Source organism: Tympanuchus pallidicinctus, unplaced genomic scaffold (assembly GCF_026119805.1).
Source record: "Tympanuchus pallidicinctus isolate F22 unplaced genomic scaffold, pur_lepc_1.0 scaffold1, whole genome shotgun sequence".
NCBI lineage: Eukaryota > Metazoa > Chordata > Aves > Galliformes > Phasianidae > Tympanuchus > Tympanuchus pallidicinctus.
The window spans coordinates 103341364-103365721 of NW_026294618.1; the positions used below are offsets into that span (position 1 = coordinate 103341364).

General features: G+C 37.9%; 1 protein-coding gene across 7 annotated transcripts in view; it reads left to right on the forward strand.

Annotated features, from left to right (window-relative positions):
• KIF16B (kinesin family member 16B) overlaps positions 1-24358 on the forward strand; it is a 133949-nt gene that overhangs the window by 19892 nt on the left and 89699 nt on the right. For 6 of the 7 annotated variants that reach the window (XM_052676623.1, XM_052676239.1, XM_052676330.1 and 3 more), the window contains exons 5-12: positions 2012-2109; positions 2589-2698; positions 3325-3467; positions 4337-4505; positions 4745-4876; positions 7634-7809; positions 10551-10616; positions 12382-12441. In XM_052676623.1, the coding sequence (XP_052532583.1) occupies positions 2012-2109; positions 2589-2698; positions 3325-3467; positions 4337-4505; positions 4745-4876; positions 7634-7809; positions 10551-10616; positions 12382-12441 (954 nt within the window). Of the gene's footprint in view, positions 1-2011; positions 2110-2588; positions 2699-3324; positions 3468-4336; positions 4506-4744; positions 4877-7633; positions 7810-10550; positions 10617-12381; positions 12442-24358 lie in introns of those variants that run through there. The other variant, XM_052676420.1, reaches the window with a different exon arrangement.

Below are 24358 nucleotides of genomic sequence, written 5' to 3' on the forward strand. Positions count from 1 at the left end.
GATGGACAAGCAACAGAATGTTTAAATTACAGTAAAGAGGTTTCTGGTTAGATAACACAGAAGGAAAACAAGCTTTTAATGAGAAAATTAAGTTCTGCAGTGGACTGTTTATTTTGGTTCTATCAACTTTAACAATGAGAAATTCTATAACCCTCCCCCCCCAAAAAAAAAAATAAGATAGAGATGATAAGGTATACTTGATCCTACTTTGGAGCAGTAAGGGATGAAAAGGGAGGAAATGTTTAATTTTAGTTTCTAATAAAGTTTCTATGTTCTGTAAGATGTACGTTTTAGTGACAAAGTGTACTGGGGAGTGTGTGCTCTTACTTTCTCATCACTATCCTGCCAGAGATGGCGTTATTCAATTAGAGTAATATTTTCTATTTTAAGACTCTCCTTGCAACTACTGAATTGTGTCAGTAACTAATGGCTTGCCTAAAGCCTTATGATGGATCTTTCATGGTTGTTTTTTTTTTTTTCTCCTTAAACTGTAATTAAAACTATTCAGTTGTTTCCAAGCATGAGATGAAAGAAAGTTCTTTTAATTTCCTCTGTGTTCTTAAATAAGTAAATAAATAAATAAAAAGTGGTGGGAAATTCTAACACTGGGCTCTGGAAAATAATGGGAAAAGATGCTCCTGTGTTACCAAAGGCAACCCTCAAAGTAAGCATTATTCACTTGTAAGTTTCTGCCTTTATCTGAAGGCTGTTTTGGTTTTTGCAAACCAAGGTGCGGTCAGAGGAAGATCTAGATATGCTTGAAGGAGAGAGTAGATAATTATTTGGAAGAATGAAGCCCAGCTAAGGAAGGACAAACTGGTTGTCATTAAAATCTTGGAGAAGGAAGCTAGGAAGAAGGGAAAGTGGGGGGGAGAGCATGTGGGTGTGCAGTGATCTGAAATAACAGGATTGAGAGTGGGTGAAGAACCAGGTAGGAATACTGTCTGCACCAAGGAAATAAGGTGAGGAGCCCTGTGATGGCATCTGGGAGAACGCTGACAGAACAGAGAAGCTGAAGAATGAGAAAAGATGGGAGCAGTGTGGAAGCAGGCTGGAGTGACCTTGGAATGGGGGCAGAACAGAAGAGAAATCTTTGCCTGTGCAGTGCCTGTCTTGCCAGAGCCTGGTGCAGATGAGTCTGCTGTGGGTGTGTTTTCTGCAGTCAGATATCTCTAGAATCCCACTAGGAAAATTTTCATGGATGCCTGGAGTGCCTGGGCTGTTTTCACGCTGGATGTTTGTTGTAGTTTGTCCTGATTTGCCTTCTTTCTAATTACAAGGCTACTAACTCTAATGAACATCATTTCTTGCCTTGGCAGCACATAGAATTAGAATTAGTCCATTGCATCAAGTCTATGCTTTTTTGGACTGGAGGCAAATTGTAGCTGACAGACTGTTTTGTAAGCTATTCTGCTTTAGCAGCTCTGAGCCCAAAGCTCATCTGTATGCGTGTCCTCTGCCTTTGTTCACTCATTTCAGCTCTGGAGGAGTGTTAGCCTCTGCCTTTGTGGCAGGGAGGTGGGGAGCTTAGCAGATAGGTGGGTGCTGATGTACCTGCCTAAACCAGCTCTCCATGGGAGCATGGCAGCTGGGATCAGAGCTGTGTGGTTCTCATTCACCCCTCTGCTGCTGGGGAGACCTTGGCTTTGGTTGGGAAAGACGTTCACTGCAGATGTCTGCCAAGTCCATGTTGTAATGAGGTAGATGGAGGAATAAGACAGTTCTTACGTTGCTCTGGGGAGCAGTTCTGCCTTAAGTAGCTGGGGATGTTGAAACTTAGTGAGAGAGGTGACACGTAGCCCAACAGTAAAGAATTGGAGCTAGGATGTACGTTCCTACATACATAAGGATTAAAGTGGCAAGGTGAATAAAGTAAAACGAGGGGCAGGAGAAGGTTTGATTCCTCCCATTGCTGTTTATGGGTGTGAAACAATTGATTCAAGATTTTATTTTTCAAAATGTATTTCACATGCATATGTAGCCTTGGGAATAAGAAGTGTTGTTGTTTCAGGGTGATGCTGGCTTAATACCTCGGATTTGTGAAGGGTTGTTCAGCAAAATAAGTGAAAAAACAAAACGGAATGAGGCGTCCTTTCGAACAGAAGTCAGGTAGGTCTTGGCATCTAGTAGTTTGCTATTTTATCATACTTGTTTCAGTTCCTGCAACCCTGTTTCACTTATCTCTGAGAAAGGCCAGTTTTTAAGATAACTTTCCATGCTTGGCCTCCATCCTATAATTGATTTTTGTTGGCAGTCACAGTCAAAATGTGCAATACTTCTAAATTTGATCCAACAACTCTGTACTTTGCTTTATTTACCTGATGATGAAAATGCCTTTACTATTGGAAGGCATCTTTCTTATTTTACTATTTATTTAAGGCTGACATTAGGTGCTCTTGATCTTGCTAATGCCTGCTCCCTTTTGATTTCTTGTTTTTTTTCCTCAAGGACGCAGCAGTCATTACTATCTTAAGCCGACTTTGGTTTTGCTTCCCCAGGCATTTCATCTTTCAAACTGTCTGAACATGCCTTTCATTTTCTTACTGAATCTTCATTCAGTCAGTGGTTTTTCTGGCCTTTACTTTCAGCTATTTGGAAATTTATAATGAACGTGTGAGAGATCTGCTCAGGAGGAAGTCATCAAAAACGAATAATTTACGAATCCGAGAACATCCAAAAGAAGGACCGTATGTTGAAGGTAGAAAGACTTTAAACATTTTGCATTGGATATTTTATTACCTTTGTATATTTTAAAGTGTTAGATCTAATTGCATGGTTGTTTTTTTTTCCTTTGAAATAAAGATGATGGTGGATATAGAACTTCCATTTGCTATAAAAGCACTAAATGTGAATAGCCTCATTTTCTAGTTCTACTTGCTTTCTCAGTTCTAAGATTACTAACTTAAATACAGTTTATCTGTTAAGTGAAACAAATTTCAAGTAATATTAAGAGGTGCAATTGGTTTTAAGAATTCATTGAATATGATTTATAAATCCATAATGTTTCAGATGGAATGGAGTAATCCAGTTGGCTTAATCCATCTTCTGCCACTGGAAGTTCCTGTCTCTTGAGAGATTATACTTAAGCACCAAATACTTCAATAAGAATGTGTATTTTCTCTTAATTTACTGTAAACATATAAGTTTGCAGTTATTCACAGGAGATCTCATTCTTTTCCATAAGAGTAATAGAAAAAGCACAGCAATAAACACTGTAATTGCAGCATCACTTTGAAGTGATGGTAATTTGAGTCCTTTTGTTGGGGAAAAAAAAATAAACCAAGTGCATGTATGGGCATACTGAATCACTGTGCCTTTCTTTAGATTTGTCGAAACATTTAGTGCAAAATTATGGTGATGTAGAAGAACTTATGGATGCAGGAAACATAAACAGAACTACAGCTGCAACTGGAATGAATGATGTCAGCAGCAGGTCTCATGCCATTTTCACAATCAATTTCACTCAGGTAAAAATAATACATTAATGTATCTGCATTCAATAACTCATATGGTAATAATAAAATATACTTCTCAAATCAGCAAGTATGGGTAAATAGTGACTGTATGTTGTCTTCTGACAAGAAAGATAGAAGTATGAAAGTAGCGTTTTGGCAATCGGAAGCACCTTTATCAGTAATCACATTCCTTAAAATTAACAGTATAATATGATTATTTAAAATGACTCTTAATAGATTTCGAGGAAATTCAGGTTGGAAATCTGAGCTAAATCAGCTTAAAAACAAAACAACAAAACATCTTTGTGGCCCAAATTATGGGGTAGAAATGTTGTCTGAGTGTTTTGTTACTGACTTTTCCTTTCTTACTCTAAGAAACCTATTTATATTTCTTCATTTACTGGTGGAAAGATTGAACTTGTTTTTTCAGAGCATAGTAATCTTTTAATTTCTTATTTTTTTTAATATGCCGTAAACTCCTAATTGCTACTTCCTTAAACTTGGAGATGGGAGGAGAACGTGAGTGTAGGTGTCTGTGTGTGGAAGCTGTAAGTTCAGATGTTAGTTGGAAGGCTAATAATATGAATGCAGCACATATTTGCAGTACAGCAGGTAAATGCCAGCTCACAGTTGTTGGCACATGTGCATAAAAGGCTTGGAATTGCAAGTGCTACGATTTCACAAAGTAACCACTTCTGTGGGAGTTAGAAAAAAAGTCACAATAAATGCCTTTCTTTGACAACCCTCATATACCTGCCGTCCGATGCTCTGCTGCTGTGAGCAAAATTCAATGACACGAATGAGGTGATTAAATTGAATTCAGTAAGATTTCAGAATTTTGTAGCTTAATACCTTTTTTTTTTTTTTTAAATTATTTTTAGGCTAAATTTGATTCTGAAATGCCTTGTGAGACTGTTAGCAAGATTCACTTGGTAGATCTTGCTGGAAGTGAGAGAGCAGATGCCACTGGTGCCACAGGGGTCAGATTAAAGGAAGGTGGGAATATTAACAAATCTCTCGTTACTCTGGGAAATGTCATCTCTGCCTTAGGTAAGTTATTAGATTTTGTGCTTTATGCTGTTGTGGATTTGTTAATTGTTAAATACCGTTTTGGTAATTTACAGTTTTTATTTACACCAGTACTGGAGTTAGGAACTAGATGATCTTTAAAGTCTCTTCCAACCAAAGCCAGACTGTGGTTCTATGAAATGGTGGCCTAGAATATATTCTGTGTTTGAAAATGAATGAAAGTGTATAACTGCTATTTTTTTTCTGTCCTCACATCACAGCTGATTTATCTCAGGATGCAACAAATCCTCTTTCAAAGAAGAAACAAGTATTTGTGCCTTACAGAGACTCTGTGTTGACTTGGCTGTTAAAAGATAGCCTAGGAGGAAACTCTAAAACTATAATGATTGCCAGTAAGTGTTTTTAAATGACTTTTTTTTTCGCATCCTGAACTATTCATGCTTAATAGGATTAGCTGTAAATATTTAGATTCCAGATGCTTCATTCAGGCAGAGCATTATTTACACATTTTAATTTTTTTCTTTCTTTGTGACTTCTCTAGTAACACTCTGTCTATACCTGCACTCTTACAGAACATCTCTTGCAGCAGTACAACTGTATGTGGTCTCATTATGTACATGGGAACAGTCTAATCTGTTCAGTAATGTAGTGAACAATGGCAGTTGTGTCTCCAGAACCTGAGAATTTCATTTTTATGTTCAGGCTTTAAGGATTCTATGATTCTGTGATCTCTTTCTGGATGCATTATGTTTGGTCACATAACAAGGCTTTCAGATTGTATATGTACAGTCATTATGCATACATAAGGGTCATCCAAATGTATGTGCCTAATTCTCTGCATCTGCTCTGACATGAGCTCACTGCTGTGTTAGTCTATAATACACACACAGTGTAATGATAAGCTAATCTGACCAGCTGATCTTCAAATAATATCTCCTGTTTGTTCTTGTGATTCATTTGCGTTCAGGACAGCTCTGATATTTGTGATAAATGCACAAGCCTGGATCTAGATGAAGTCTTGTAATTCTCTCTATTTACACCTTTCCTCCACAGGTTGCAGCCTTTCATCCTCAGTTTTGTTTTGTTTTCAAAGAAGGGTTTTGTGAATCTAGTCAGCATTAAGGTGTGAATCAGTTTACTTTTCCAAAACATTGTTAGAATTAGTGGCAGAAACAGCCTGGTCTTTTTTGACATTGACATTCAGTGGGTAAGAATGTCATTTTTTGTTAACTTACTTTTTGAGTACAGCATTTTAACTTTGTACAGGTTTAATTATTCATGATCAGTCAACCTACAAACTTCTCTTACAGCTTTCTTTTTACTTATAGGAAGCTCTGTAAGGATCAATTGATTTAAAAACTGCGTATGGCATCTATTGCAGGTTTTTGAACAGATTGGGATGGGAATCTCATTAAAAACCAACTATTTAAACTACTAAAAATTAGCATTTGAGAGGAGGGAAGAATATGGGATGTCAGAGGTGTAAGCGTGAAGCTATTTCTCCGCTATTCAACTGTGATGCAGTTTAATTGATGGACTCCTCTTTTGAGAAATGGCTGGGCAGGGAAGTGGAGATTGTAAAATGCATTGAACCAAATTCCGATTCTTCAGTTGCTTTGCTATGGTTGGATTTTCTGAGTTCTTACACTGCAGGATTTTGGGGATATTTCTGGAATTGGTGCCATTTCCTTTCCAAAGACTGCTCACGGGATCAAAAGGCCATCATGGGCCAGATGCTGCTTTGTTCTTCTGGCTGTTTGACTAGCACTGTGCTAACATCTTCCTTGATGCTTTCTTACAGTTACATGGTTGAGTAACTCCATGTATTCTGTGGTGGGGTGGGTGAGGAGGCTTTAAAAACGCAGTGAGCTTTCAGTGCCTTTACTAATGGTTATAGTGCACAGCTGCTTTTTCAGCTACTTTTCCATCTATTAACGATGCATCTGCTAGGCACAGCCCTGATGGTTGATCTCTTCTCCAGCAGTAACTCTAGTGATAATGTGGCTGAATTGCCTAACAGAGCCTGACAGGCTGTCCAGATATGTTTGGCATGCCTTTTCTGTAACTAAACGCTCATGCAAAAAAACAGGAAGATCATCTTAGGCTCTAAGAAAGGTTCTCATAAAAATACATCTGATTCTGATATGTCTTGTTTCTATAAAATATTGTAGCATCTGTCCTGAAAGAGAAGAATTGAGTAGTGGGAGGGAGGCAGTAAATAAAGTAGGAAAGTGAGTAGTGTGAGTTAGAGGAAGTATAGACTGGTGCCTAGAGCATCTCCCCTAATTCAGACAATCTCTAACATTAAAGGAATATTTAGTATTGCTGCGAGAATGTGGAAGGCCAGAAAATTATGGTTGCCTAATTATTTTTTTTCGGGAGTTTTCATCGTCTGGTTCTTTGGGTTTCTTGTTCTTTTGCATCATTAAGAAGACTTCTGGTCCCTCGTTTCCAAATGATAGTCTCTTTAATTTAGACATCTTGCAAATTGTTAGGAAAATTAGCTGAAATATAGCATCAGCATTTTCATTAAAAATCCATTGCGTCTCCTTGTTGAATTGTCTGTAAAAACAGTTCTTATTTGTCTTGCTGCCTCAGATTAGGAATATTCTGCTTGCTGCCAGACACCTGCAGCTCAGCAGAACAGTTTTGTAAATGGGTGATAGAAGCTCTTCTTTTGGTTTGTTTTTCATATCTATCTTTTACTTTAATGGTATTTAAGTTACTTTCAAAACTTGGAGCAAAAGTGTTTCTACCTGAAATGACTTTTTCCATTGGATTATTACATCGATCCTCTATAAAATAGGTGGTGATTTTTTCCACTGTTCATGTGCAAATTCACAGGAGCCTGTGAAGTGTTTACACAGGATACTTATGCTTACCAATGAGTTGTAAATGTTACATACGTTGACTGAAAGATTGCTTTACAGCTCTTGATTGCTGGACCTAATTATTTAAATCACTTAAATACAATTATAGTGCCATGAAGGCAGTAGAACAGAATGAAGAACTCAACAAATTGCTGTTGTAGTGGTTATGCATTTCTGTCTTTTCATCCACGTTAACTTTATCAGACTGAAAATATAAACTAGCTTTACTAAATAAAACACGTGGTGCTGGATAAACTGTTTCTGATTTCATCTCCTCAGCTATTTCACCTGCTGATGTCAATTATGGAGAAACTTTAAGTACACTTCGCTATGCAAATAGAGCCAAAAACATCATCAACAAGCCTACTATTAATGAAGATCCTAACGTCAAACTGATCCGTGAGCTGAGAGCTGAAATAGCCCGATTAAAAGCCCTGCTTGCTCAAGGGAATCAGGTTAGCTTTACTTGGAATTTATGTGTAATTTTCCTTGAGCTATAACATCTATTTCTAGAATGTAATGAGATAATTATCTTTCATTATATTGATTTGAGTAAACAAGCTCTACGAGGCTATGAATGAATATTATTTTACTGATTGAATCAGTTTCCATATGGCCAGTAGATTACCTCTTTTAACACGAGGGGGAAAAAGTATCAATCTCAAGCTTTTAGCCTTCTCTTAATGTAATCAGGCCTTGATTGCAGTTTGCTGGGGATCAGGTACTCAACTCAGCACAAGGAGACTGAACAGAACATGTTTGCTGTGTCTAGCCTGACGGACTGCAGATGTACTGCTGGTCTCTCAAAAGTAGCAGAAGGCATAAAGTACTTAAGATGGCCATGCATTTTTATATTGATGTGGGTTTGGGTAACATGGTTGTTGATTTTTTTTTGTGTTGGTCTACACAGTACATTAGAGAGCACGTTGTGTGCTGAACGTGCAAAAGTACTTTCAGTTGTGATGGAAGAAAAGGTTTATATTTTTTACTGGCACAGCCTGAAAACTCTCCTAGTTAGATTTATGTCTCAGGCAGGGGAACTGCTGAGAGGCCCTGCCTCTTTGAGTTGGTAATTCTGTTCTTCCAGAAAATGTCAGCTTCTGCCAATGTGTAAATATAATAGAAAGCAAAGAAAATGGGAATGATATATCAATAATCCCAAAGTAATAAAAGCACAAATCTTAGATATTTCTCAGTTTTCTGATTTGGATTTGTAAAACTTGCAAAGTTTGATACTGACTGCTTGCTTAACTTTACTGTTTCTATGGCAACAGATGATGGTTATGGTGGTGATAATTGTGAACACACATGCCATAATTACACCTGTTAGACACAGGAGGTTAAAATGGCCACGTTAGGCCAGTGGTTAAAACCTGTATGGCTTTTGTGTGTCTTTTACTGTGAGAAGGGTTTCTCAACTAGATTGTCTGAACAACTGTTGGTTCATTCTGAAGTGTGCTAGTTAGGCTTGCGCTTCTGGTCACCAAACTACGTGATTTGGAATGTCAGAGAACTAAGGAACTGGGACTGATCAGAGTGGAAGACTTTATAACAGTAGGAGCGATTGCCAGAAGCACCCTGCTCAGTGCAAAGCTTCTGCATACTGAAGAGAATAGTTCAGTATATTTGATTTACTTATGGGGCTGTACAGAATGAAGAATAGTTTCTTTGGAAGTGTTTTATTTTAATTATACAGAGTGCTGGGTTGCTTTAAAAAAAAAACAAACAACCTTTTGTTGTCCTCTCCCTCTCCACCTGTATCAACTTGCAGAATTTCTCTTTTGCTCAGTGCTATTTTTCTGTCTTTTCTCAGTATTGGCTACTCTAAACACTTGCTGCACAGGCTCGGTTAAGCTTAATTTCTCCTCTGTTTCCAGGATGATAAAACTGAGCTAACAATAAGGAATGTGCAATTGCTCAAGCCATACATCTCTTCTAAATAATGCCACTTGGGGCTGCTGGATTTAATGCCTGAGCAAATATGATTTGGGGAGACAACTGAAAGGATACTCTATGATTCTATGATTCTCTAGATTTATCTCTAGAACTACCTAAGTTTATTTTAGATAGACTGTGCAGTGTGAAATGTCAGTGCAGCACAGACCTTTTATTTATGTAAGTTTAGTACTTCAGCTAGATTTCATGCCATAAAACATTTGCTGAAAAAGGGAATGGGACCATAGTATGAAGCTGTAATAGGTATTGTGGATGATTGAAGCTGAGCTCTGCTCTGCTACAAACAATTAGAAAACTCCTCTTGGGGCTGAATTATTCTTATATTCTTATACTTCTTTTGTATTCTTAAGCAGAGAAAAATGAATGTTTCTTCCCTAGCTTGTCTGATCACTTTTGGTTTTTAAATATGTTAGCAAGGTAGATATAGCACAGACCCCTTTGAAGGTGTAATGCTTTGTCCTAATTCCAATTTGTAAAACAGTGGATATCACAAAACAAATGTGGTTTGGCTGTAGGATGTGATAGATGGCTGTATGGCAGACAATAGACAATTTGCTTAAGTTAATTGAATTTGTGGTGCTTGGTAAAACAGCAAGTGGTGTTATGTATGCACAATAGAATATAAATCCCTTCATAATTTCTTCTGTGATCTTCCTTTGTATTCCCAGAATACAAAGATTCCCAGAATTGCAAATGCTTCTGTAGATCACTGAAGATACTGGTTACTGAAATGCAGTGCTGGATTCAGTGTGGGAGGTCATATAACAATGAGTACTTCTTCTGTGCCTATACTTTCCTTTTCTAATGCCTATTATCTTATATACAGTTTGTAATTACAGATGGGCAACACAGATATGTCATACAGCAAAGTTGTTAAGTGTTGATGTGTAATAACTTTTCATGTTTACCAGGAATAAGGAGTTAAATTTGGGGAATTGTGTGTTATATTCTTGTCTGGTTTCTGTGTGGGCATGTTTGTGACAACGTGCATTCAGAGGGAATGAAATAATGTTCCCAAACTGATGATTTGTATTGAGAGTATCTGCTTTGACAACACTTTGATTACTTGGAGAGTTTACAGTATTTTAAGGTCAAATGGCATACGTTAGAGTGGGAAGTATTTCACACTAAATATCAAAGTAGGTGAGCAGGTAATTTCTTTCAGCTGATTTTGCCAGAATTGTATTTTTTTTTTTCATCTTTTACTAACTTGATGCTATTTATTTTTTTACAATTATAGATTGCTCTCCTGGATTCTCCAACAGCTTTAAGTATGGAAGAAAAGCTTCAGCAGAACGAAGCAAGGGTGAGTTATTTCATAAATCAACTTAAAAACAAAGAAATGAAGTAAGGGGGCCTTGGTGCAACTGATAGTCATTTATTTTTATAAACACAACCATTAGACCATTAAAAACAAGGTATATTAGTATGAGCCATATCTACAAGGTACACTTTGGATTTATCCATCAGCCACATTTCTGCTAGGAATGCATTTTACAGCTCTGTGGTAAACACAGGGGTCCCTATTGTGTTGTGCTGTATACTTTGAGTGGAACCTGCGAAGCGGTGATACGAGCCTTCAGTTGTAAATGTGTTTCTCATATTCAGACAAGGCTTTTAAAACATTTGAAATGTAATTTTATTTTAGTGCACAAACAGAGCTTTTATCTAGGTGTAGTGAGCAATAAGAGCTGCTGTATACACACTAATTAAAGTACATTATTTGTACTCTGGCAATAATAACTGCTTGTCCTGCTCAGGAGTGTTGCCCTCTGCATGGAAAGCATACTGAGAGTGTTTTATCTTTTCTCAACCTCATTAGAAGGTCACTTGATTACTATTTAACCTAATTCCTGCAGACATGATTACTGAAAAATCTAAGTAGGTATTGCAGAGGTTGTAGCTTTTTTTAATACTTGAATGGATGCAATAATAATGCTCACACAGATGTAAAGACTTTATTGCCATATTTAAATTGTGTGACACATACATGGTAAATTAATGAGTTGTCTTGTCCTTATGTAAGAACAACTTTTGAGATGTTATGTGGTGAATAGACTTATGGGCATTTTTAATAGTTCTCTTCAGTCTTTTCAGGTTATTTTCCTGCTTTAACATTCTGACCACCAACACTGATGGTGCACTGAAAAATGTATTTACTTTTCTCTGGTTTCTTGAGATAGAGGTAGAAATGAGATAAATACATTTATTTCTCATTGATTCATTTGCATTTCAACTGCCAAGACAGCTAGGGTGTAGGCTGTTGGTTGTAAATGAGGAGGTCTTTGTGGGAACTGTGAAGACCTTTTTTTTACTTGCAGCAAATTTTTATAGGGACGTAGCCATAGTGATTTTCACCATTCTGCACTATGAAGTGGATTTAAATAATAAATGATTGTGTATGTTTTTAAATCACTGTATTTAATTCCTGTGCAGAAATCTGCTGATATCAAAAACTGAAGTGTGTGTATGCTTGTGTGTGTACATAGATATGTGCACATGCACACTTATATGTGATGTGACAATGATTCCAAGTCAGCCTGAGCTTTTAGGTCTGTCTGCCCGAATTGCTTTCTATACAGTGCTTTCTAAAAAGCTAGAAGGGATTTGAAATGAAAAGAGCCTTTTCTGGTGCATATAAGTTGCCCTTTGAGATGGGCAGCTTAGTGACTAGGAAAGGCAGGACAACACTTCTGTATTGATATGCAGTGCTCTGCCCCTGTTAGTAACGCATTTGCAAGCAGACCCTGACTTCAGTGCTGATTTCAGCTGAGTGATTTCTGTGTTGCAGCAAACTTAGCCCTGATTCTCTCATGATGGCTGCCTGCTGCTGCTTCTTCTGCATGCCCTACTCTGTGATTTCTGGAGTTTGTTTTGACCAGATTGTGTCTAGATCAGATGAAGTGTTCTGTGATGGTTTAGTCTCTTAGTGAAGGAGCAGTAGCTCTCTTTTAAACATTGAGGTCCTAAACTTTACATAAAGAGTTACACAAGTATTTCATACTCGTCTAAGAATTAAATATGGACTTTGGAAGGGATGTGATTTTTCAGACATTTGTTCTCTTTTACAGGTACAAGAACTGACCAAAGAATGGACAAACAAGTGGAACGAAACCCAAAATATTCTGAAAGTAAGACAAATACATTCTTTTTCAATGTGGCATTTGAATTAATCTTAGAGTTTTTCCTTCTTACAAATCTTTACCATATTGAATGTTTCCATTTTTACTGCAAAGAAAGAGAGCTCGGGGCAAGGGCAAGAGGCTCCCTCATCCCCTTGGTGCTTCTGTTGCATCCATAACTGCAAATAACCACCTTTTATGCAGTATTGTATATCTCTGTGAATGTGTTGCATAGAGAATATGGGTTTTTGCATTGGCCTTCAGATTTGTTTCAGTCAGAAGCAGTTCTTAAAGTTGGAATAACAGCTTTCAGTTGAGTATCCTCCAGTAGGTCTCCATCAAACAGAACAGATGGATCTAAGCTGAGTCCCCAAGCACTGGGATTTTTGCAGCTCCTTCATGTAAGCTGGCTTGAGTGCAGTTGTTATATGACTCCAGAATACTTCTGAAGCAGTGAAATCCACACAGTACTCTCTTGCATTTAGCAGTTTGAGTGCAGATCCCAGAGCAACTTGGTGATTTCCATGCTGTGTTTTTTGAATGATGTAGACTGATACACTTGTCTTATCAGCATATATCTTTGCCTCTCTACTGTCCAGTTGTTCTGGTAGGATGTTATGTTGGCATGTGGCTCTTGAAAATGGTATTTTTAGGTGATGTTCTAATGGGCTACTTCATGATTCCATACGAGTGCACCCAGAAGAGCAATTCCCACAGTTTGGTTTCCATGGAATGCACTGATGTTTTTGCCAAATGTTTTAACTATTCTGTTAAATAAAAATCTGGGAAACAAACCATAAGCTTTCATGACTTGCAGTATATGCTGAGAAGACACTTACTCAGAGTGGAATTCAAGCAAGCATGTAGTATTTTAAAAAATTCTCCTTAGCACTGATCTGAGACTTGTTTTTGCAGTTGATTTTTGCTGTGTATCACTTTTTAATTGTGTTAATTTTTATTTTAAGTTCACCTCTGTGTCTTTTATCTGACTTGCAAGTAAGTCAAATGACTCTGTGCTTAAAAATAAAGCACAAAGAGCTTAGAGAACAGAGCAGGACTGGAAACTGCCTAGCAGATGGCATGACAGAATGGGCTGTTTAATGTCTGTCCAGAAACTGAACTGGGAATTACCATTTGCATATTCCTCAGATAATTTAGGTCCAGTTTTACATTATTCCTCTGTTTTGTAATTCTGAAGCATCTATACAGATATACTTCTATATACAGGTATTTCTTCTTTTTACTCAGGTGTGGGCTGGGGAGTTACATGAGGATTGTTGAGTTCTACGTAGAGAATAGGTAAATTCTAGTCTGCAAGGTCAACATGATGTAGCTGGCCTGTGGAAAGTCTTAGCTTAATGTTGGAAACATACTGAGTCTTCCATAGATATTGCAGGGCTGTATGAAGCGTTGATCTATGGACTGAACAACTCAAAGAAACAAGGGAGAGCCTTATTTGTTTAATAGCCATAAGAGCTTTCAAAACAGGGAAGCTGTAATTCTGCCCTTCTGTTACAGAGCTTTTGCTAGTTTAATTCATCCAGCTTCTGTATTTTTCTACATGTTGCCATTTGAGCATATTATTTTAGCATGTTTCACTTCTGGGTTAAAAGCAGTGGAGTTTTTTCTGGGCCCTGAAAAAAACTGAAAACCTGCAAAATAATTCCTGATTTTACTGCTTTAGTTTGCCACATTTTACTGAGGCTATCTGTATTGTTATTCCACTTCTTGTTTAACAAATCTGGAGATCACTGCCAGCATATGAATGGGAAAGGGCTATATGGAAGCTTGCCAGGCTGCATAGGGAAAGCAGGTTTTAAACCAGAGAAAGCAATATTTCTTGTAAAGGACTCCTTCCCTGGCTTTATTTCTTTATATATGTAGGTACCACTTCTTGCATGTGCAGGTCATACAGATTGCTTCTGAAACTTGAAGGTCTTGGTGCCCTTTTAGAAATAATACTGTGCTCGCATCACTGCAGTCACTTTTCCATGTTGTTCACCAGTAGCTTTCAGAACATTCTTCATTAAGGACCTTAGACCGTCATGTTTAAAAGCTGCTTCTCTTTACCTTCTTCCCCCTGGGTAAGTAAGTGTGGTTTGCAGGAGATTTGTGCTGGCTGTATGGAGGATTTTGGTAATTTCTTGGCTGCGTGTTGTTCCTTGGCTGTGTGATTTGAGCTTGGTTAAATGGTAATTTTATCTGGGATATGTGTATTGAAAGATTCTTTGAACTGAGCTTGAGCAGGTGAGTCTTGTTTGTGGTCATTCAGTTAAAAATTATGAGTATTTAACTCCCCCCCCCCATAACTACAGTAGGACAGACTAATGCTGAATCCATTCTTTTCTAATCTCTTTGTTATTGTTCAGAAGTTGAAGAAATTGTTGAAATTCTTCCAACTTGTTCACACTTCAGAGTTACTTTGAACCTTGCTTTATGTGTTACCAGCAACAACTAAATGCTAAATAATAAAGCAGAATGGAAAATTCTGTCAGATAGGAAGAAAGAATACTGTGTGAAGGCAAGTTTTTGATTTAAAAAATACTTAGCAGCTTAAATGATTTCAGTCAGTACTGTGCCACAGGTACAGCTAACATGCACATCCCAGCATTCTTCCTTATTTCTGCTTGTTGCTTTTAACGTGCTTATTCCCCTTTGCCATTTTTTCTCCATGACTCTAAGTTACAGTTGCCATCACAGGGTGCATTACCAGTTTGAGGATGTTTAGCTGTTCTATCTCTAAATGTTGTCAATTCTGAGTACAGTGCTGGATCTGTATGGCCAAATGCTTGTATCGGCTGCGAATGCTGTGTATGAACCAACCATATGTCCTGCTGCCTGACTGGACACATCCTGGAGCAGTGGTGGTAGTGGTGATAGTGTACTCTTTCCTCCATGCATTTGGAAGGATCTCTTTTGTAGGGAGGCTGTCTGAATTCATATGGAGTCTGAAGTACTGCCAAATCACATCCAAAGCCAAAATCTTCCCGCTATCATCATGCAAAGATTAAGATACTGCATGCATTTTTAAAATGGGTTTTGAAAGGGGTTTTAAACTTATGCTAACTCTCATGAAGTATCTGTCATTGTAGCATGGCAGCTGCTCAGAGTTGTTGTGTCTGAAGGGACAAGCATTGTTTTTGACAGTGATGTTTATCTTCATTCTTGACCTCCTCGCTGTAATACAGTATGACACTTTAACCTTTCTAACCTACTGGATTCTGTCCTCTATGCCTCTTTTTAATTGAATGGAGGATATTGTTGTGGGTGGTAAGTAGGGAGAATGATGCTTAGCATTTGTTAAAATACTGCATTGAAAAGCTAAGTGATGGTGTTGATCTAAAGCCCATAGACTTTGGGCTGTTTTCTAAATGTCATCAGCTCTCACAAGAATTGCACTGTACAAAACAACACTGCTGTACATCACTTCTCTGTCTTCGGGTGTCTTGCAGCCTCAGCACTTACTTAACTCCACGATTTTGATTCTTTTCTTCCTCTCATTGAATTTCTTTGCTCTTTGTTTTTCTTTCCCTTCTGTTAGTATTTTTCTTTCCTGTTCCTCTTTTTCAGGGATGTGGCTGTTCTGACCATGTGTGTTATCATAGAATCATAGAATTGCTCAGGTTGGAAAAGACCTTAAAGATCATCAAGTCCAACCACAACCTAGGCATAGTACCCTAACTCTAACAACCTCTGCTAAATCACATCCTTGAGCACCACATCCAAATGGTTCTTAAATGCATCCAGGGGTGGTGACTCAACCACCTCCCTGGGGAGCCTATTCCAGTACTTAACAACCTTTTCTGTGAAGAAGCTTTTCCTGATATCCAACCTAAACTTATCCAGGCACAACTTGAGGCCATTTCCCCTCATCCTATCACCTGTCATAAATGGGAAGAGACCAACTCCATCATTTACTGGCATTGTTTTGCTAGTATTCCAATTTGTGCATATTCCAATTGCTTTCTGTAACCTTCAGCAGCTTTTGTATTAATTCTTTAAATGTACTCTCTAGTGCTCTTTCCCCTCTGTCTTTTAAATTTCTTCTCCCTCTTACTTTTGTGGAGAGATTGCTATAGTAGTTTAGTAGTATTGTATAGTATTGTTAGCTTTTTGCTTCTTTGGTGCATGTTATTCTTACCTAGTGTTGTTTAAATGCTCTTCTGCATGTTTGTGTGTATGTGTTACAGTGGATTTAGTATTTTATTTCATTATGCTGTTACTGGCTTCTGATGGTGTCATTAGGGCTGTACAGGAGAGCTTAACTGATGTCAGAGAATGCAGAGATTGTCTTCCCAGAGTCTGAAAGGACAGAGGTCTTTCCTCTGTGTGTGTGTGTCTAATTCTCATGATCAATATTTGAAGTAGTAGCTGCTGCTTCTGGCTTTGTGCAGTTGGACTGAGTGGCACAGCCCTGCTTCTATCAGTGGCACTAATTCTGCTGCAGTACTTGACTGCACTGTGTAAGTACGTTATTGACTGCTGCTTATTTGACCTTTTTCTTTTTCACGCCCTTTGGTTGAGTGTTAGTTAATAGTACATTTTCATGACTTTAACAATTGGTTTTCCTACCTACGTAAGGAAACTTGCTAATAATGTCCATTTCCAAGCGTTAACATCTACTGTTGTTTGTGGGTTTTTACTTAGTTAAAATATAAGTTAAAGAAAAATATTTATGCATACCTCTTTCTGAAGGAGGCGAAGAACTGTTGCATTGCCATGATGAAAGAGTACAGACTAACATTAAGCACTTACTGTGGTAGATATGTTCATCTAAACATGGCTTTTAAGAATTGCAGCTATATCCAGCGAGGACACTGGGAAACCAAAACTGAAAGAAATTGTGTTCCTCTGGATAAAGTGCGGATTAGGGTGGCAGAAGCTAATAGATTTTGACTTTAATCATTTCCTATCCGTGCTGGCTTACATACTGAAGTAAACTCTGTCAAGAGCAGTCCATTGTGTTCTATATAAATTCTGCATTAGTTGGCACTTACTTGCACATTCAGATAATATATATTTTTTAACCCACGCTGCTCGGTGATATTTAAGCACATTTATCTCCATTCTCTTGCCTATAAGGCTAAACATACATCACCATTTCCTGCTTTATGCCACTTTGTTAGTTTATATTAACCTTGACTGTTTGAGGTCCTTTTCCTCTTCTCACTTGTTTTGTATTCTACCTCAGCACTTTGCCCTTTCAGCATTTGTTTTCTGCATTCTTTCCTTTTTCCTTGAATTGGCCTCCAATAACTCCATAGCTTATTTCTGTGCTTTACTCACTTCAGCAATTTAGTCGTGTTAACCTAAATCTTGTCTGTTCTGACTTAATACGTCTGCTCATCTTTATCCTCACTGACATCTTTCTCAGCTCCATCTTTCTCTGCAGTGACTCTTACAAGGAGAGGGGCAGCAGGCGGGGATAAAACAGATTGAAGGACTTCTCCCTTGTTTGAACATGCTCAGTTCTCAAGTGCAAAGGGCTCTCAATTAATATCTGCAACTTTCACATTCCATCCTCCTGTCTGCTAAATGCACATGGTTACAAAGCAGAGATGTGTAAGTTTTGGGTTCTTGAAGAACAAACTCTAGATTTTTATTTATTTTCCTGAAGTTTTTAACATCATTGGTTAATGATAGTTCATGTCTCATAGTGTGCTTCAGTAGTTATAGCACTTCTCCCACTAATTACTTCTGCAACCAGTAAAACCAACGCTAGGAACATAATGCTTAATATAGTTGTCCTAGATAACTAATGAATAGCTGAATATATACTGAATATTTATTCATTACACACACATGTGAGTATGTAAAAATGATGACAAAAACAACAGGTATTTGTAATCATTCAAATCACCTCAATTATTTTACTAGTAGGTCCTGGGAGATTGCACGTAATGCAAGTTTTCACAAAGGACACAAGTATAACATTTAATCCAGCCCTCAGAATGTGAATATGACTGGGACTTTTTGGCTGTGTGCCTCTCAAACACAGGCCCTAAAATGATTCTGTTGGAGGCCAATGAAAAAAAAAAAGTTACAGGAATGATGTGTATTTATGTACAAACCGATGTATGCATGATAGTGTATTTAAGCTGTTCATTTTCAGCTTTGGCATATGTGTTTATTTGTATGTTTGGCAGGAATAACACTTGTTAAGGATTTTTCACATAGCAGTAAGTGAATAATTTTTGTAAAATTGTTGCTAGTTAGACATGTTGGTGTTGCATTTTGGTTAGAATGTGTAATTTTGGCTGTGCCTAAAGCGTAACTGTATAGTTTCAATGACACTTAAATCTGTACTTTAGTTAAGCAATTTTTAGTTGTTACTGTATAACTTCTATTTATCATCTCAGCGTGCTTTCACTTTCTGTTTCATTTTTACAAGCTATGTCCCCTGCTTGTGGATTTTAAAGATGAGGCTTTAGGATCGCTGCAAAATTAACACAGGATCGAGTGCCAATGAAGAGTTTAAGGCATGCTATTCCTGCATTTCCTTTCTGTTTTTGATAAGCTGATGGAACAAGTGGGATTCCAGCTCTAATTCTGAGGTTGGTTGTTTGCTCAGAGCATCCTCTCTACCCAGCAGTTACGTAATGTATGCACATACCTCAAACTGGTTTTGCATGGAAAGGTATGAATGCACATTTGCTTTAAATGGCCTCTTACATTATGCTTGATGTGGTTCCCTTCAGCTGGTCTGTGAAGGCTATGTAGAAGACAGGATATTTAGAAGGGTTCAAAAGAGTCGATGTTAATTTTTCTGTCTTTCTCAGTCAGAAATCATGCAGTAAACGATCGATTCTTTTCCTCTAGAAGCCTGTTAAATGCAGTACCTGTTTCTTACACTAGATGTCACTACAGATACAAAAATCAACTGCTTCTGGATGTGTGATTCAGGTTTAATTCAGATTTAATTCAGATATTTTAAGGCAAAATGATTTGCAGTATCTTGACTTTCATTGCTGAAATACTGAAATAAGATTATTAGAATGCCAAAACACTGGGTTAGGAGCAGGTCCTGAAGAAGTTGAGAGACTGTTTTGACAGAAACGTTTCTGAACAACAATTCACAGGTGGGATGATGTGTAAAGTGATTGTGTGCATTCAGGATTATCACAGTTATTTGTCAGTATCTTTTTCAAATTACTGTATATCTAAAATGTTTGACAAATTACTTCAGTTAAAGACTTAAAAATATATTTATTTTCTCAACTTGAAAGCTCGGATATTTTAGGGATATTGAAGAGCGGGTGCTGGGAGGGATGGTGTCTCTTACTTGACCAGGTAATATACTGTAGACGTAGACGCAGGGCATTTAATTTCTGCTTTTTTAAGGAAGTTGTTTGGATAACAAGGAGATGTTTATAGTTCTCAGTCCTTGTATGACATTTAAGCACAACTCCTCCTCCTGGAGTCATGATATCTGATGTCTAGTTTAGCTGTCACCTTGACCAGCGTTTGTTTTCTGATCCCTAGCCCAGTGCTTTGTTTTTCTTTTCTTATTTCTAAAATGTGGCTGGCAGTAGTTGTAGTCACACGAGCTTTTTGTTCTCTGGGGCTTGGTTCACAGAAGCACACAGGAAAGAAAACATACTTCTGATTTTCTCTCAGTGTGATAAAGTGAATATATTTACCTGCCAGGATCTTAATGCTGTTAGTCAGCACACAGATTTCTGCTTTGGTATTTCAGTTTGGACAGTGATCATCCAAACTTTTTTTTTTTTTCTCCAGCCTTTAACAGACATTGTTTTTGATACTATATTTCTAATCAGATGCCATTATTGGATGATGATTACTGCTTTACTTGATCACCTCCCTTCCTTAATTGTAGCATAGTATAAACAAAGAGAGAAGAAAATAGAAAATCCTATAAAAGCTAAAAACTTTAACATTGCTTTTTCTCACCAGTGATTTATTTTTTTGTTTTTAGTACTTTGCCCACAACAACATTGACTTGCTGTTGTAAGAGAAAGGGGGAAAAAAATACTAAATTGGGAACTGGTGCTATTGATGCACTGTAGCTCTTTTCCTAATAGAAACACTATTGAAAATGTCCCAGCCACCTGGGGAACACTGAGTGCAGCAGTCAAAAGTAGATTTCAAAAGAAATGGATGTCTGATTTCAAGTCTGTGTCTGCCTCCTGTGTTCTTCTTATTGAGAAACCTCCTTTCTGTCTTGTAGGCTCTTTAGCTGCTTGCTATGCCTCTGCGGTGGTCTGACCACTTTGAAATTTCAGTTTCAACTAGAAAGATGCAATCAAGGGATGCCTAATACTACTGATTGGTTTTTTTCATTTCAGTTTTAAGCCATTTCTTCCCACTTGAAACCACCTGGACCATCAGAGAAGCACAGTTGGGGGCTGTAGATTCTGAGCTCACCAGCCGTGGATTAAGACAGGATTGAATACTTTGGTTGATCCTGACTGTGCATTCCAATAGAGGCCCTCTGGTTTCTAGGAATAACCATACTCCCAAGTATTTTGCTTCCATCCTCCATACAACTGAGGCCCTGCATGTGTAGATTATCCAGGCCACATTTAGCTTTAATCCATCCCTAGGGCTTGTAGGCAGCTTTCAAATAGAGAGAGTCAGACAGAAAAGGTTGCTTTTGAAATTCTTTCTGTAGCTCAGATGCCACTTGTTCAACAATTCCTCCTGGGCATTTGGTGCTTTTCTATTAATTTTCCTGTGGCTGAAAGGAGAGCTAAACTGAAAGCAGAGGTAGCTCCTGATTTAGCCTGTACAAAAAAGACAAGAAGAAATAAACTCTGAAAGCTGTTTCTTCTAAAGGATCAGCAAAGAGCTAACAAGCAGCAATGATAGAATGTGAAGTCCTTGTTGGGCTTGGTTATGGGAGGCTAAAGAAACATTCTCAACATCATGATCTTAGAAGAAAAAAGCAAGTTTGTCTGAGACTTTCACAGAACTGTTTCAAATAATCGTATGGAAGTGTGTGTTTGATATGAAATACAGGAAGCATTTCATTCTGCTAGTGATTTTTTTGTATTTAGGAGCTTATTACTAAACAATTCTGATAGCTTTGAATGCACTGTACTGTTGTGCACCCAGCTTAATGTCTTAGTTGGCTACTGAGCATAGTGTTGATTCGTGCAGTCCTACTATTGCTGAGGTGCCATTAGTGTGATGTTCATTCTTTGTTCTTCACAACTATGGAGCCAACATTTTAATGAAATCCACTAAGATGGCTCAATCTGCTGCTGTTGCAGTCTGACCCTCCTCTCAAAGGAGGAACAGGTTCATTTTTCTGCCTCGCACCTCTTCAGTTCCGTATATTCTGTACTTCAGTGCCTGTGTTATGTGGGATGAGAACGCTCTGGCAACCAAGCTGCTGCTTCTGCAAAAGATGTTGCCATTGCATTGCTAGTCCAGAAGTCTGTTTTTAATCCTTGGTAGTTAATGGATATTATTCTGCATAGTCCTATTTTTTTCTGCAGTTTTTTTTCAGCAGAGTGGGACGTTTCAGCTGTGTTAGGGTACTGACAGATTTAAGGTAATCTGTGGAAGTAAAGATGATCTTCTATGTAGATAAACAAAGCAGAATTCCAGAGAAGTGTAACACTTCATTAATTCTCTCATCTCTCAAGAAACGCAGACAATAAAATAGTTTTTAAAAGGAATAAGTGCATTTGCTACAAGACTAGTCTTTTTTCCTTTACAATTCCAGGACTCATTCATCATCCAGCTTGAGCAACAAATGAATTAGGAGTCCTGTGGATACAGGTCTAGTTCCCTGCATTCTCTTGATTCACTCCCAGAGTACAATCTGTAGAATGAATTATTCACAGATCCTGTAGACAATATATGATCGTGTAATTAAAGACTGTATCCTAATGCACATGGGAGAAGAGGATGAATTAAGATCACCCGTTTCTTTCTATTCCAGCCAGGCCCTTTCCCCTTTTCAGATACCGGCACAGAGAATACTGAGGGCAGAGTTGCTGTCTCTTAGCTGGAAGGTACAATACCTCCTGCTAGGAAGGATCACCAATGGCAAAAAAGAAAGCCTTGTTCTCTGCTGTTAATGTCAGTGTTGAAAGTTGTAGATTTATTTTTCTTTTGAGAATAATATATGCTTAGTGCAGTCACAGATAGAAGGTTGTGAAGAGGTGAAACCTGCCCCGCTGCAGGCATAGCTCACCTGTGAAATACTCAGTGTGCCTCATTTGTTGAAATAGAAGAATAGTTTTCCCTTAAACTCAAGCTGGTGACGGCACAAACCAGCCTGCAGCAGATGTTCCAGCATGGAAAGTGGCAGCTTTGATGGTTGAAGTTTTATAAGCCACTGGAAAACAGGATTTTACAGACGAACGTCCAGGAAGCTTAAGCAGCCAAGCAGGCATCTATACTTAGAATTAGCCAAATCCTGCAATTCTATTCAGAGATTTTTTTCCCTCTCATGTCAATAGCAGTTCTGTCTGTGCTAGGTTTGAAGTGTCGGGGAGCAGAGATTTCAACCTGTTAAGTTTGTCCTTGTAGTTCCAGGAATGAAGGCCAAGTTTCCTGAAAAACTACTTTCAATCTGCCAAGGTTTCTAATGGAAATACTTGCAACACATTTAAACATAGTGTTGCTTTTGGGCACTTCTGCAATAATAGGGTGTCTGTGTATTAATAGAAAGCTGCATTTCCATGGTGAGCACATGAAGTGGGGAAAAAATCAATGAAGAGCAGAAAGGGTACGATGGCCTTAGGAGACCGATAACTGCTCGTGTTATCAGCCCTATAAATCTCTTATTCTTTATGGAAAACTAATGAAGCTATTGCTTTAATTTTAGCTTCCCTGTGTTAGCACTTGCTCATTTAAGCAGTTCTGCATCCTGCATCTGCATTTTTAATTGCTATTTAGACAGCTCTTGATGCCTGTGTGGGTGCTGCTGGAGCACCTGCGCTTTAACACTGAGCTGCCTGCAACAGAACTCCGATGTTCTGCTCTCGGTTCTTACAGACTCTTTAGAGGTTTTTCTTGATTGACGAGGGTGATGTGGCCTAAAACTGTAGGATGGTCAAATATCTGATTAGAGAGTTTCCTCTTAGTTGTGGTTTTCTTTATAGTAGAAGTTTCGGGTAGTAGAAGTTTCTTCCTCTTTTAAGACTGAAGTGTCTGAATTGTACGAATTGTTTGTAACTGACTCTAGTAGCCAGTGTGATGGTGCTACATTTGTTGTCATGTTGACTAGAACAACCATGTTTGGTGAGAATTTCTGCCTTATTTACCATGGGTATGAGTGAAGGAGCCAATATTACCTTTCATAATTCATGATTATATCAATAACTAATCTCTTGCTTTTAAATGAAGGAATATGCCCTTCCCTTCCTTCATTTTATTGAAGTTATAGGATAGTGCAAGACATATTTGGATTCCTCCCCATCAGTGATACCTCATCAAAGACTGTATTGTCCGTGTTTCCTCATCTCTTCCCTTCGCCCTCCAAATAGTGTCTACTTTTATGGCAGAGGACTAGTACTTATTTATTTTTATTCTAGAAGCTGAATCTGCATCATGCTGAACATAATATAAACACAGGAGAGACATTTGATATTATATATACAACTCTGTGGAATAAAGAAAAAGGTCGCTCACCAGACACCCACTAATGAATTTCACTCATACAATAGAAAAAACCCATCTTTTCCTAATTATTGTGTGGGATGTCATTTTATTAGGAATCTCAAATCTTTCAGTTCTTTTGAAACAGACTTTTATTTATTTTTTAGCCCATAGTGTTTTGCATTGGCTGAACTTTGTGGCAAGTATTTTGGAAGGGATCCAGACTGCTGAGCAAGAAGAGTGTAAACAGTTTCAATCTGAAACTTAAATGAAATGGTCAGGTCTGCTTCTTCCTGTCTTTTTAGGAATTACTTCTAGTACTCCCAAATCAGATTTCACAGTGTCTTGAAAT